The sequence below is a fragment of the Maniola hyperantus genome, chromosome Z (assembly GCF_902806685.2).
Source record: "Maniola hyperantus chromosome Z, iAphHyp1.2, whole genome shotgun sequence".
Lineage (NCBI taxonomy): Eukaryota > Metazoa > Arthropoda > Insecta > Lepidoptera > Nymphalidae > Maniola > Maniola hyperantus.
In genome coordinates, this window is record NC_048564.1 from 12,532,642 (window position 1) to 12,548,101 (window position 15,460).

The following is a 15,460-nucleotide window of genomic DNA, read 5'->3' on the forward strand; positions in this document are numbered from 1 at the left end:
ACCTGTAGAGCGTTAGTGGGGGAAGACTTCATTGCACCCAGAATGATTCTGAGGCAACGGTACTGAATTTTATTCAACTTCTCAGACACAGTTTTATTTAAGGGGTCTAATACAAATGAGCAGTAATCAATGTGGCTACGAACCAAAGCATTATATAAGAGTTTGAGGGAGTAGGGATGAGCACCCCACCAAACTCCCGCCACCGCACGTAGAACATTGATGCCCTTTTCACATTTATTAATTATATATTCGGTATGAGCCAATCCGTTCAGTCTGTAATCGAGAATAACTCCAAGGAACTTTGCCTTATCTACCAAGTTGATGAGTTGACCCTCATAATAAAAGTTAAAGTTAGGGATAGATCGCTTCCTCGTAAACACGACTGCTTGGCATTTAGCCACTGACAAAGATAGGCCGTGGTCAGAGAGCCACTGCCCTAGATAATACAAAGCAGAGTTAAGACATTGGGATATTTCCTCTACAGAGCCTGAGCTATGATAGAGGACGATATCGTCAGCATACTGCAAGATGTTACAAAAATTATTTACAGACATTTCTAGATCTTGGGTATATATGCTGTATAGCAGAGGACTGAGAACAGAGCCTTGGGGAAGACCATTCCAGACTAGTCTGGGGGGGAGAGTGGATGACTGGTGTTTTACCACAACTGACCTGCCAGCAAGCAGGTTACATATGAAATGTGATATCCTCGGCGGTACACTCAGCTGGTGCAGCTTTTGCCTGAGCAACGGAAGAAGTACATTATCATATGCAGAAGCTACATCGAGAAAGACACCCACAAGGTATTCACCCTTACCAAAGGCAGTTCGAATGTCTGTAGTGAGTATACTGAGGCTGTCTGCTGTACTGAGACCCTTGCGGAAACCAAACTGCGAAGGGGCCAGTATTCCTCTGCTTTCCATTATCCATTCCAATCGGTTTTTAAGGAGGACCTCCGTAACCTTCGCTAATGTGGACGACAGTGCAATAGGCCTGTATGAATTAAGGTCTGAAGCTTTTTTCCCAGGCTTAAGAAGTGGGATCACTATTTGGGACTTCCAGGAATCTGGGATTATTCCTTTTTCAAAAAAACCGTTAATTAAATTTAGATAGCGATGTTTAGAGTTTTCATTTAAATTTACCAAAAAAGAGTAGGGCACACCATCTTCCCCTGGGGTTGAGTCTTTTAGCCCACCGAGAGCAATCTGAAGCTCTGAGAAGGAAAAGAGGGCATCCATTTCACCCATAATGGGTGCTGGTGTAAAAACAGGGAATTCGTCCTGATGGGGAACAGACGGAGGAGCAAGTTTGTCAGCAAAAGTACTAAGCCATTCAGAGGGATCGTTGGAGCTTGGATCGGAGTAGTTAAGGGTTCTGCGGAATCTTCTTATGTTTAACCAAACAATCGAAGAGGGAGATCTAGGGTTAAGTGATTCGCAGAACTTAGTCCAGCCAAACTTTTTCTTTTTTGAAACCATTCTTTTTGTTTTGGCATCAATACGCTTATATTTAATAAAATTTTCTTCTGTCATATGAGCTGAGTACTCTTTCTCTGCTGCCACTCTCTGCTTGAACAAATCTTTGCATTCCTCATCCCACCAGGGAGGGGAAGGCAAATGATTTGAGACAGAAGGATTTTTACGGGGAATATTGGAGTCGGCCGAAGAAATAAGAGATTTGACGAAGTGATTATAGTAAATCAAGAGGTCACCATCACACGGAAGATCAGGTAGAGAGTCCATCAGGTCATCCACGGTTTGAGCATAGCGGGACCAATCTGCTTTGTGCAATTTATATTTTAACAAGGGGTTAGGGCTGGGGGAAGGAATTGTTCTATTATTCATAGTTAGGATGATAGGGAAGTGGTCGCTACCATAGGTACTAGGAAGAGTTTGCCAGGATAGCTGAGATGCAAGAGAAGTTGAAGAAAGAGATAGATCTACTGCAGATTTTGGGTTCTGATTGGGGTAAACTCTGCGAGTCGGGGAGCCATCATTCAGGATACAAAGGTTCATATCCTCAAAAATGTCAACCAACGACGGAGCGAACCCGTCACAGTTATAACACCCCCACAAAGTGTGGTGGGTGTTAAAGTCACCCATAATCACAGTCGGACTGGGGAGAGAGGAAAGGATACTTTCAATTTCTGGAATCAGGGAGGGGGTTGGGTGAGGGATATACAAAGAGAGGAAGGAAATATTTACAGCTCTCACAGCAACAGCATTAATCTGATTACTGTGAGAGGGGATAGGAATTGAAGAAAAGGGGAGATTGTGCCGAATAAATAAGGCACTACCTGCATAGCCGTCATCCCTGTCATCCCGCAAACAGAAGAAACCAGGGACCCGAAATCGGGCTCCAGGCCTCAGCCATGTCTCCGAGATGGCAACTATGACAGGACTATGCAGGTTAATTAAGGATATAAGGTCTTGTTTTTTGGAACGGATGCTTTTACAATTCCATTGAAGTAGAACTGTTGGGGCCATTGTTTAAAATATTAAAGAGACGGGATAGGTTTTGGGCAACGTTGGGCGGTAATGGGAGTTCGCTGCATGGAGCAACGATGCTTAGGAGCAATGCGGTAAGGTCTTCTAACATTTTTCCTTGGGAAAGCGGAAAGTCGGGTTGGCTGTTGCCAAGAGCACAGCCATTGGGTAGGGAGGAAGATGGGTTGTTAATAATTGATTCATGTGCCTGTTTATTGTAGCCCTTCGGTAAGGGGGCACGGGGACGAGGAGAACGAATAATTGTTTCCCGGTATGATTTTTTAGGAGTAACACTGGGACGAGATGAGTTTGTAGGATGGGGAGGACGGGGAGAGAATGTAGGAGTTGAGAACAACTCCCTAGTCATCTCAGCATATGACCTACGGACTGGGGGGAAACGTGCAGATGCCTCTATATACGAAATGTTGTCTTGAGACATGACAAGCTTAATGCTTTCCTGGCGGGAAAACTCTGGACAGTCCTTATCTGACGCGAAATGGCTACCTGAGCAATGCAAGCAGGTAGCCTTTTCCTTCGAAACATCGCAGGACTCACCTGTATGGGGCTGGGCACACCTGTAACACCTTGGCTTAGACCTACACTGTGATTTAATGTGGCCAAAACGGCAACAATTTAGGCACTGAATGGTCGGGAATTTGTAAGACTCAACAGGGAGGGACGTGTAAAAGGAGAAAATTCTTGAGGGGAGCGTCTGGCCTCTAAAGGTTACAACCACCGACTGGGTGGGCACCCATTCAACACGACCTTCAATGGTATTTTTACGGTTCAGGCGGCGGGCTTTTAAAACCTCGCCACAGCCAATCGGTAGTTCAAGGGATTCGACGAAGTCCCCCATAGACCAGTCTATAGGAACACCCCGCACTAGACCCATCCGAGTGATATTGAATGTTGGAATGTTGGCCTTATACTTTGCCAACGTCAAGATCTGGCTTGCTAGGAAGTCATTGGCTGCTAACGCGGTTGAGAACTCTACGCTGACTCTATTGCGGCCAACACTTTTAACGCCGTCTTTAATGATGTGACTGAACTTGTTATGGTGCAGAAACTGGCCAAACTGCAATGCTCTAATTGATGTGGCTGCGGATGGGTCCGAGACCTCCTTCGAGACGTGGACTATGAAGGGACCTTTGTCATCCCTACTGTAACCTTTAGGGCCTTCAGAAAATGAGGGATGGGTGTATACAGAATGCACAGCTGCATGGGGAGGATTCAACACCGTTCTTTTTCCGCCTTCTGCGGCAGGCTCATCGATATCGACAGGTCGCTTCCGAGAGGAAGCCGCCTGTCGAGAAGCGTCACACGCGTCTCCGTTCCGCGACCCATCAGGGTCCGGGGGCTCCGGAGGTGGGTCCACCTCCATTCCCATCGCACCGAGTTAGTCCCACCACCAAAAAACACTAGTTAAAACGCAAAAACTGGCTACTTTTTAACAAGAAAAACAGTCCGAAAAACGCCGCACGTGTGTCGACAAAAGCCAACACAGACGAAGTCCACCTTTATTACTTTATCTACGCATAACGGTGACAGAATGACAATACTGCCAACATAACCAAACAAGTACTAGCTCTGCGTTTGCAGTGCTACCAGATTTTTATGAAAACTGACTGAGTTGCTAACTGGCCAATTAAAAAGTGTATACAACGGAACCCAACAGGGGTGTTACGGATATTCACATCCGCATCCGCAAATGCGGAACATTCGGATTAATTCGCGGATGTGAACTTCTAATGATCCGCATCCGCATCCGTATCTGCGGATGTCAAAACATTGTCATCCGCAGCAACCCTGGTATAGTTAAATACAAATCTCAAATGAATATCATAGAACAATATTAATGTACAATAGATAACTACCTACTACCTACTTACATCAATTCATTTGAAATTAATTAATTAAACTCGTAAGAGCAATCCAAATACCATAAACTGGCACACACACTTTAAGCGGGGTTCATGTTGTCACAGGGTCCTGTTTTGATAATCAAGTCAATGAAGACGACTTTTATTTGGCTAATATGCTTTGATGGTCCGTCCTATCTTTTGTTTGCGGTAATATGCTTTGATGGTCCGTCCTATCTTTTGTTTGCGGTAAACTAGATCGATCCCAAACATTTTTCAGTAATCAGATGGCATAGGCTTAAGTACCTAACTAACTAATTCAATAAACACCTAATAGTTACCTCAAGGCGTTGCAAAAGAAGTTCATGCACATGGATGAACAACACAGTGACTCTATAAGTGTCCTACTTCTTCAGTTTTGAGGTTCAGAAGCCTAAAAATGTAGGAGAATAGTGCCTTGTAGAAAATAAATTACTAACTACATAACTACTTACTTAATTAACTAGTTACCTACGTATTTTCACTTTTAGGAAGTTTTCTTACTGGTTTGTCCTTTTATGACGACGCAGTACATAAAAATAATAATAGCGGATTTTAAGCGTTTTGATAATATATAGTTAACTACCTACCTACGGCTACGGGCTGGAAAAGATGCAGTCCAAATAGCAGTCGGGTTTTTTGCTTTTTAAATTATTTCGCTAGGAAATGAATTTATGACTAGATCTCTGTAACGCTTGAATGGATGTAGGAAGTAATAATAATTTTTATTATATCGAAGTACTTCCTAATTCCAAGAGTGCGCGCTTCTTTTCTTCCTAAAATAACCTTTTAGGTACAGAGTCCTCTTGCCACTTGCTTGTCACTTATCACGTGGGTGGCTACCAGGCACCGATCAATATAAACGCGCTTGCGTCAGATAATGTACCTATTCACGTACCTACCATGGCTGTGGGAAGTAATAATTTCACATTTTACACTTAAAAGAAGATTAATAAGTAAATGGTGTTTGTTAGGGGTAGGTATCTACTCCATAAAATAATTATTTATTGTAAAACAAGATTTTAATATAGAGATTAATCGTTTTAGTTTTGTTAGCATCGTTGAAAATCGTATCTAACTATTTATGTTAATTTGGTAAGTTTTCAAATAAAATTTCAAATAGTGAACCACTAAATGCGGATTTCCTTAATTAAAGTTTGAAGATCATTTTGCATTTGAGATATGAGGATAGCAACATATTTTTACCACGGAGATCTTATGTGTGTGAGCAACCATAGTTTATGGTCTGTCTGTGGTTCCTGTTCACTGTTGTTCCTGTTGGCCACTGCAAGGTTCGTGGCACAGACCAATAAGTTCGTGGTTCATCTTCAGCACGAGATAAAATAGAATTTAGTCCGAACAGTTTTATAGAAATATAATCGAAGTTGCTTTTGGATTAGAAAATTTCCGTTTAAGCGTGGGTTACATATATAAAATAGAGTATCATAAGTGCTAAATTGATCAATTTCGACATCTAAAACTAATGTATTTCGCAGGCGTTCTTCATCGCGCATCACCCCCTTGCTGAGATTGTCCATGTTTTCATTTCAAAATGATTGAGTTTACGATAAAAACATTGGATTCAAAGGATCACCGCTTTTCTGTTGATGATGAGGTAAGTAATTATGATAAGAAATGTTTATTAAATTTGCTATGCGTAATGCAATCTATGTATCTATATATCTACTTACAACTTGTATGTATAATAGACAATGCGATAGTGCTTTTCATATAAAAATTGTGAGGTTGGTATAGTCCGCGACAGGTTGAGATGGCAATGAGAGAGGGGGTATGAAGCGGGGGACGCCCTGCACACCCGCACGTCACCCGCGCTCGCCCGCATCGGGCTAGCGCGAGAGCTGTGCGGGTGTGTCGGGTGTTCCCTCCCGAATTGTCATTTCGACCTGTCGCGTACTAACGCTATTTGCAAACAAATGACCAAAAGCATAATCAAGGGCAAATATATCTCTGTATTGTACTATGTTTCTTTGATTACATAGGTTAGTATGGTTGAATTAAGTGAAGTAAGACCTTAAATCACACAAAAATGTTTTTAGGTGTAAATGATGGCACCCTCCTAATCAAAATACTAAAAATATTACAAATTGTGCTTTTATGCATATTTTCAACGACCATCTTTAAAATATGCAATTATCAAATAATCTTTTATTCTTTGCTTAAAGTGGTAGTTCAAGGTCTTAGAAAGGTCGTAAAGTATAAAATTCGCTGTAATCGATGACCGTTACATGATTATGGATATAGACAGTTTCTTGGAACCGCTAGAACAAACAATCTGCAGCCTATTCTAAAAAACCACAATAAAGGTTATTTTTAGGGTTCCATGCCTCAAAAAGAAAAAAGGAACCCTTATAATATTTCTTGGTTGTCTGTCAGTCAGTCGGTCTGTCTGTCCGTCTGTCTGTCTGACGTGTCTGTCAAGAAAACCTATAAGGTACTTCCCGTTGATCTAGAATCATGAAATTTGGTATTTAGGTAGGTCATATAGCACAAGTAAAGCTTGCCTAATTTATCACCACCTATAATAATGAAATTAAAATGATCTGAATCCTACGAAATTGCAGGCTATAATGATAGGTAGTAGTAGACAAGTTCACATTCGTGCTGATTTATAAAAAATTTCTGGTAATAGCTTATAATTATTATTAATTATTATTATTAATTATAGTTAGTGTAACTATTACACTAACTATAATTAATAATAATAAATAATTAAGCTTTTTATTTCCATCTTTACATTTAACAAACTTCATGTAGGTTGTTTATTTACATTATACAAACTTCATGTGTTTACTTATTTGTACTAACTAACAAAACGAAAAGTCTTGGGGTGATATTAGATCACCTTCAGAATTTGTGCATCCATTTTATTTTCGGATTGCGCAAATTCGACCATGAGTCTCAACTTCGAAATAAGCTAAAGTGGCTCCCTATTCGATTTCGCCGGATTATTCATACTATTCGCTATTCTTTAAGATTTTAAATACCTTCTCCCCCTCTTGCTTGCGTGAGCGCTTCAGCGAAGCCGCTCCTAGTGTGATGCTAGTGCGTTCGTATGTCAAGTTGCAGTGCAAGTCACTTGCAGTGCCCCCTTACAGCACTATATTTTATGCTGCAACTTGTCTATGAAACTCACTACCTGACAGCAATATATTTATGTAAGCTTATATAAATATGTATTTTATATGATATACTATAACATAATGTCTATTAATAAATAGTATCTATTTTTTTTCTTTATATCTTTGTTCTACCTATTCTACTCCCTTCACAACCTCTCGCACTGCCTAGTCTCATCACTAGGTCTCTTGTAGGGACTTCCACACGCCACGGTCTTGCGCCGCCTGGATCCAGCGGCTCCCTACGACTTGTCTGATGTCGTCCATCCTTCTAGTGAAAGTCCGCCTCATAAGAAAGCTCAAAGTCACTCAGCGGGCGATGGAGAGAGCTAAGTTTGGAGTTTCTCTACGCGATCAAATCAGAAATGAGGAGATCCATAGGAGAACTAGAGTAACCGACATAGCTCAACGGGTTGCTTAGCTGAAGTGGCAATGGGTAGGGCATATAGTTCGTAAAACCGATAGACGTTGGGGTCCCAAGGTGTTGGAATGGCGACCTCGCACCGAACGACGCACCGTTAGAAAACATCCCACTAGGTGGATGGACAACATCAGATTAATACTCAAATTGTAATAATCCAGTTTGCTTTGCGTAGACTATAGAGTAAACAACTCCGTTTTTACTTTGTTAAATTGAGTTTTAAATTATTATAAGAATTAGGTTTATACATAGAGAAGTAAATACATAGTGTCAGTGTGTTGAAACACCTAATTCATGCAAATTTGTCAGTGTAGATTTAGGTTTTTAAAGTTACCTATTGAATAATGATGGATAGATGCAAGCTATGTCTATGCCAAATTTTATTGGTTAAGGTAGAGTCGGACAATACATATTACAATAAACAATGATTAAAAAAACTTCAACGCTTATAAACTTAGGGCACTAGATAAATGAAACTGCATAAGGCGAAAGTTAAGCAGTAAATGCAAAATATATATGATATACTAAAAAGTAAAAACTAGATGATCCCAGTGACTTTGTGTCGATTTGTCATTTGAGTTTTTCATAATACTATGGATTATTAAAAATCTCTCTTTTTCCAAGATAAAAAGTACCTGTGTCACTTTCACGTCTTGAACTATATCCATGTCAAAAATACGTCGATCTGGTGCTCAATTGTGGCGTGATTGGGGGACAAACAAACACGCTTTGCATTTATAATATACAACTTCACAGTCTTTCTGGAAATAATTTTTGTGTATTTAATAATAACCTTTGTGTTGTGTAGCACAACAACCAGCAGCTCCATGGTGACTGCTTAATAGGTGGAGATGGCAATCGGGGTATGAGGTACGTACGTATGGGGTACGTACGTATGGGGTACGCCTCGCACACCCGCACGTCACCCGCGCTCTCCCGCACCGGGTTAGCGTGGGGGCTGTGTAAGTGTGCGAAGCGTTCCTTCCCCGATTGGCATCTCCACCTGTCGCGGACTATATCTACGTATAACATGACATACTTTATAGTATAGCAGTGAAATAAGTGTGCAACAGATTGGTGGTTAGATTTTATGTTATAAATCTAGCCTCATAGAAAAACCAAGTTATACCTAGTTACCAATGTTTCATTTATTTGTGTATATATCTGATTTATAGAGCTTACAGTTTTATTATATTATATTAGTTATTTAATTGTGCAACACAACTAAATAGTTGGTTCATTGATTATTTGGTGATTTCTAAAAATATCTAAAGATTGTTCAGTATGTATTTTTTTTGTTTCATTAGACCACTGTACAGCAGCTCAAAGAAAAGGTATTAGAACAGATGGGCGTTGAAATTGGACTCCAACGTCTCATATTTTGTGGAAGAGTTCTACAAGATGAAAAAAAATTAGCTGAATATGGTACAGTACATAAACCTTGTGTGATTGATATTGTAAGGTCTACAACATAGTTCAAAATAAAAGGGATAAAAGTCTGCCATCTTTTACAACAATTTGTCTTTAATATTAATCCATTGTTTGCCTTATGCGATGCAGTTCTTAAGTGACCAATTTTGTCCTCCGTGGACAAAAGTTTGTACTCTGTGCAGACCGTAACTGTGACATGTTAAGACTGATTCTAGATTCTACTTTTCTATTTCTAGATTCTATAAAAAACCCGTAAGAATCTCCATTGTGTAACTGTGCTCTTGTTAGTAGTGTGTGTAAATGTTGTAGGTGTACATGGGAAAGTTATTCATATGGTGCAAAGGGCCCCTCCATATGTGGAGGCTCAGATGTCCGCCTTGCGGGATAGAGAAAGGGGAAGAGATAACACATTCATGAGTCAGGGCTCCACTGTTTCTTCAGAGCCGATAAGCTTGAGCCCTGTACATTTGAATCACATCACTCAGCAACAGATCAGAAGGCTTATGGTAAGTATTATGGCATCTATACCATATTAGCAGAGTTGATCTGCGTGGATTTAAGTTTATAGGTAACAATGTTTATTGCAACAGGTTTTATGACAACTTTAAGTCTCCATAGCATAATGAAAACTTAATTAGTAAGGATATTGGTCATTTTAGAAAACAATTATAAACTTTTCTGATGTGGTTAAGCATTTATTATGTACATTACTAGTCGACCCAGCCTGGCTTAGCTTGTACGGAATTTTTGAAAATCGGTAAGGGGTTGGAATTACCAAAAATCCTGAAATAAGTACATTTATTCATTTCTAACTGAAAGCCCAAATACCAATTTTCATAGACCAAATGACAGGCTTTCATATAAACTTTGATGTCCTATTTAACCCCCTTTAGAATTTCCAAAAGTCCATCCTTAGTATTAACTTATGCCTATGTCATGAACAGAATCTACTGTCAAAATTTCAAGTTTCTATCCCCAGTGGCTTTTAGGCTGTGCGTTGATAGATCAGCCAGTCGGTCAGGTATACAAGTATTTTGTTATATTGTATGGATAAAATAAATAGTTAATTTTCCCATAGGCATTGGCAGCCACCGCCCATGGTATAGAGATTGAGGAGCAGCATGGACCCAACCTCTCACCTACAGCGTCGCGCTTGGAGACACTTCGCATTGTGATTAGGGAGATAAGGACGCACATCCGTGCTTTACAAATTTACGAGCGTGATGTAAGATAATATAAATTATTAAACAAGGGACTGAGAAGCCAAAGTGACCATTCATTACAGTGGCACATAAACAGAACACAATATCTGGCGGTTTAATAGATAAAAGACATTTCATACTTTTTTTGTATTTTTTTGTATAAATTAATGATTAATTTTTTTAATCAGTTGATAATTAAATTGTTAATTTCATTGTTATAAAAAAAACCAACCAACAGCACTTTTTGATACAGTAATATATATTATGGATACTATTTAAAAAACAAAGTGATCCTATAAAGGTTCCGTTTTTCCTTTTGAGGTACGGAACCCTAACTAGCACATACTCGTAGCAAGTGATATACTTTTATGAGCCATATCAGATGAGGAGTTCTGTCCCTCATCACCTAAGAGCTTCATATCTTAAACTTTAAACGTGTTTTTCACTTAAATATATCTGCCTCTAACGATTTGCATAAAATTTTATATTTACTTTACCAGTTTGTCTGGATCAGTTCCCTGAGTTCCTACGGAGATAACTATTCTTCTTTAAGTGGAACCATCTGATAACATACCATTTCACAGAAAATATATGTACTAAAATCAGTTCAGATTTGAAGCACCTAAAAAAAATAAGTGCTGAATTAGTTAAAAATATAAATGAAAACTTTTTCTTATTTTCATATAATTTTTTTTGACAAATATTTTCATTTTGATTTATTATGGATACCTAACTTCAGAGGAATATTTCGCAGACATATGTATATTGCATATTTGTTTATGGTTATTATACTGTTGTGCCTATAGGAACCACGTACTTATCCAACTGATGATCCACTGGAGTCAACGAGCACCGGAGCGTTTAGTTCCAGGCCGCAAGAGGTGATGTGTCAGATCCACCATCATAGACCGCTTCTCTTTCAGGTTGATCATAGTCGCGATCTATTTGGTTAAGATTGGTTGATTGTTCGCTCAATCAGTACTTTTCAACATAAAAGCGCGCATATTTTTTTTGTGAATAGTGAGCAAACGAGGGAGATGCATTTACGTACACCGCCCGGGGTTGAATCCGGGGGCGGGTATGTGGGTGGCGACACCTACATATTCTATAGTTGGTCCATATAACATGCATTATTGATTTCAGTCTTGTTGATGACGTACATCGGCTATCTAGGTCATCGGTTTTGAGCTTATTTTTAGCTTACCAAATATTAAATATTCACAATACTGGTTTTCGGTAAAACTGAATTTCACAAATAATATAATCTTTCTATCTAATGTAATAGATATAAAAACTAGCTGCCCCGGCGAACTTCGTACCGCCTAACAGTCGATTCTTATTCAGGATTTTTTTAGGTTATTCTCTCTGTAAGATCCTCGTACTTCAAGGAATATTAATATGAAAAAAGAATTAGCGAAATCGGTTCAGCTGTTCTCGAGATTTGCGATCAGCAACACATTCAACGATTCATTATTTTTATATATAGAAAGAAGATGAATCGTTGAATGACGCTAAGTAAAAATCTCGCGAACAGCTGAATCGATTTCGCTAATTCTTTTTTTTATAATATTCTTTTTTTATAGTATTTGAAGAACAAGGATGGTTCTTACGAAGAGAAAAATTTAAAGTATTAAAAAAAATTTAAAAGACTGTTAGGCGGTACGAAGTTCGCCGGGACAGCTAGTATTAAATACTAATAAGTTTAGCGTCTATATCTCTGCGTCGTATTTCTCTATGCTGAGGATCGCGACCCTTGCCATTAATCATGATACTGGCAGGTTTTAGAGTTCCGTACCTCAAAAGGAAAAAGGAACCCTTATAGGATCACCTCGTTTTCTGTCTGTCGTGTCTGTCAAGAAACCTATAGGGTTGTTCCCGTTGACCTAGAATCATGAAATTTTGCAGGTAGGTAGGTCTTATAGCACACGTAAAGGGAAAAATTAGGTTACCGTGAATTTGTTGTTACATCACTAAAAAAACTAAAATTTGTTCATGAGCACATAATTGGTATTTTCAACTTTCAAAGTAAGATTAGTATACCAAGTGGGGTATTATATGAAAGGGCTTTATTTGTACATTCTAAAACAGATTTTTATTTATTTTTAGGCATAATAGTTTTTGTTTTATCGTGGAAAAAGTCGATAAAATACGATTGTCGTACGGAACCCTCAGTGCGCGAGTCTGACTCGCACTTGGCCGGTTTTTTTTGATATAGTAAGAATATATAGTATAGGTATACCTTTATTATATATAGTAATATCGTGGCATAATATACCCTTCCGCAAATACATAATAAATTAACTAGCTAATGCCCGGTATTCGTTGCCATGCCTCTTTATATGAAAGACTTGCGCGCCACCTATTGTACGCTGCCCCCCACTAGTCCCAACAACAATGATCTAAGTTTCATTTTCAAGCGACGATCAACAAAGATACAATAATTTACATATACATAGGTAATGCAATAAAAAACCTATCCTGTCACCTGTGTTCTTGAAATGCTAGAATTTAATCTTAATTTGCTTTTGGCGGGATTGAGTAATCTTTTTCTATATATATATAAATGAATCGCTGAATGTGTTGCTGATCACAAATCTCGAGAATAGCTGAACCGATTTCGCTAATTCTTTTTTTATAATATTTCTTGAAGTACGAGGATGGTTATTATGGAGAGAAAAAAGAAAAAATGCCTGTAAAAGAATCGACTGTTCGGCGAATCTGACTGACTGACTGACTGACTGAATCGGCACCACGGCGGTACGAAGTTCGCCGGGGCAGCTATACTAGTAATAATGATTGAGTGACATTATAATCACGCGCCTTTTAGTTGCAAGTACGAGTGTTTTACATTTGTAACATATTTTATAGCGTTGGTAAAGTATCTATCATATATAATATTGTTTTCGTATATACTATCAACCAATCTTTATCATATAGATTGTGGGGCGCATGGCTTTAGAGTTCGCAGTAGCACAGAAAGAATAAATGTTGGTATATACTCGTAAGAGATGTTGTCGTTATACACCACACATTTTTGATTACCATTAAAAGTCTGCTTAATTAGAAAAAGTTAAATAGAGTGTCCTAAAATATCCATTAATTGGTCAAAATATTGTTAGCGTACATGTGACGCGCGGTGTTACTATAAATTATAATTAATCGTAGCTAAGTGTGTCCACACATTGATTAATAAAAAATATCTGTTGCACATTAAAAAAAATCCTGTATTCGCCTTAAACTTTTCATGGTAATTTAAATGTAGTGGTACTACGTATAGGGAATACATTTCAAAAGTTCTGTTAATTGCAATTTTATTCGCCAATCTCAGCATACCATAATTTTATATACCGAAATACTGACCTTTATTCAGGAAGGATCATCCATTAATTACATAGTTTTTTGAGCCCCCATTCGCTTGGAGTTTTACGTCACATTTTTATTTTGTAATATGTAATATAATTCATGTAAGTATTATGCAATATTCGATAATAAAGGGGTTTTCAATAGGGACGCTCGATATTTAACAGCGTATACCGACCATCTTGGCTAAGCAACAGCTGTCAAATTTGACCAGAATGCTTCAGTGTTCTGTTCCCCTGACGTTCCGTGCGTTGCGGGCATTCGACATGACCGCCCTGTGGAGTCTGAATTTAATTGAATTTCTAATTCAATATTTGATTTTGAGTCAACATTCTTTAACCAAAGATAAAATATCTTTTCAGGTCTGTAACAAATTTTGTCTACGAGCTAGATTCCCGTGACAGTAGCACCCGACATAGACATAATATGGACAGACAGATAGATAGCAGAGTGACATTAATAGGGTTCCATTTGTCCTTTGTTTGAAAAAATGTTTTATATTAACGTACTCGTAAGTTGTAACTTGTAATGTCAGAGTCGTATTAACTCACACACTTACACATCTTTCTAAATGTCATATTTTTTATTTTCAAGTGAGTGATGTGATTCATGGATGATTCTTAAATATTATTCGTGTCTTCACAGAGCTAATAAATAATATTCTAACTCTAATTATTAAACTACTACTTAAATTTTTTATGTGCAACTTTAGATAATTGTAAACATGTTCAATGTTGATTTTTGTTAAATTTTTATCTAGTTTTGCACACATAATATCTCTATGACATACTAATTACTATATTTGAGATATTTTCAGCAAAAAAAATCGGTTCAATTATTATTATTATTTATTAGCCGTGTTACGTCATGTAATTTACAGCTACTTCTACTGAACACATATATGCCCGTGGAACATTTGCATTTACATCGGGATGCGTCACCTGCAATAATTAACTCGCGGGTGTTTTTGGATAGTACAGTTTAGTAAGGCCTTTATTAGTAAAGTTGCTCTTAAAATGTTGGCTCAAACATTTAAATTAGATTGAGATAATAATTTAAGGAAGATCTTTTTGGAATCCTCGCGTGTTGGCTAAAATTTTCAGACTTTATTATATTATTAGTATTTCCAGTTATTTAATATTGTACTTTACTTTCCGATAGAGAGTCTCCCATTTTACTTTCAGTGTATTAAGATCAAAGATGCTGATTCGATTGTACCTTACGTACATTGATGGGTCAAAAATAGTTTTACTTTTTTGACAAAAAATATTTTCCACAGAGAATATCGTGAAAAGGATTGTACTTATTTTAGACTAGCTTATGCTCGTGACTTCGTACTCGTGGACTACACAAATTTCAAACCCCTGTTTCACCCCCTTAGGGGCAGAATTTTCAAAAATCCTTTAGCTATCTGCATGCCAAATTTCAGCCCGATCCGTCCAGTAGCTTGAGCTGTGCGTTGATAGATTAGTCAGTCAGTCAGTCAGTCAGTCAGTCACCTTTTCCTTTTATATATTTAGACTAA

At 38.2% G+C, this 15,460-nt stretch overlaps 1 protein-coding gene across 9 annotated transcripts in view; it reads left to right on the forward strand.

The window, feature by feature from the left end:
- Positions 1-5,227: 5,227 nt before the first annotated feature.
- LOC117995771 (large proline-rich protein BAG6) overlaps positions 5,228-15,460 on the forward strand; it is a 37,628-nt gene continuing 27,395 nt past the window's right edge. For 7 of the 9 annotated variants that reach the window (XM_069508816.1, XM_069508821.1, XM_069508823.1 and 4 more), the window contains exons 1-6: positions 5,671-5,801; positions 5,881-5,999; positions 9,250-9,367; positions 9,683-9,879; positions 10,452-10,598; positions 11,382-11,498. In XM_069508816.1, the coding sequence (XP_069364917.1) occupies positions 5,937-5,999; positions 9,250-9,367; positions 9,683-9,879; positions 10,452-10,598; positions 11,382-11,498 (642 nt within the window). In that variant the 5' untranslated portion in view covers positions 5,671-5,801; positions 5,881-5,936. Of the gene's footprint in view, positions 5,361-5,670; positions 5,802-5,880; positions 6,000-9,249; positions 9,368-9,682; positions 9,880-10,451; positions 10,599-11,381; positions 11,499-15,460 lie in introns of those variants that run through there. The other 2 variants (XM_069508817.1, XM_069508820.1) reach the window with 2 other exon arrangements.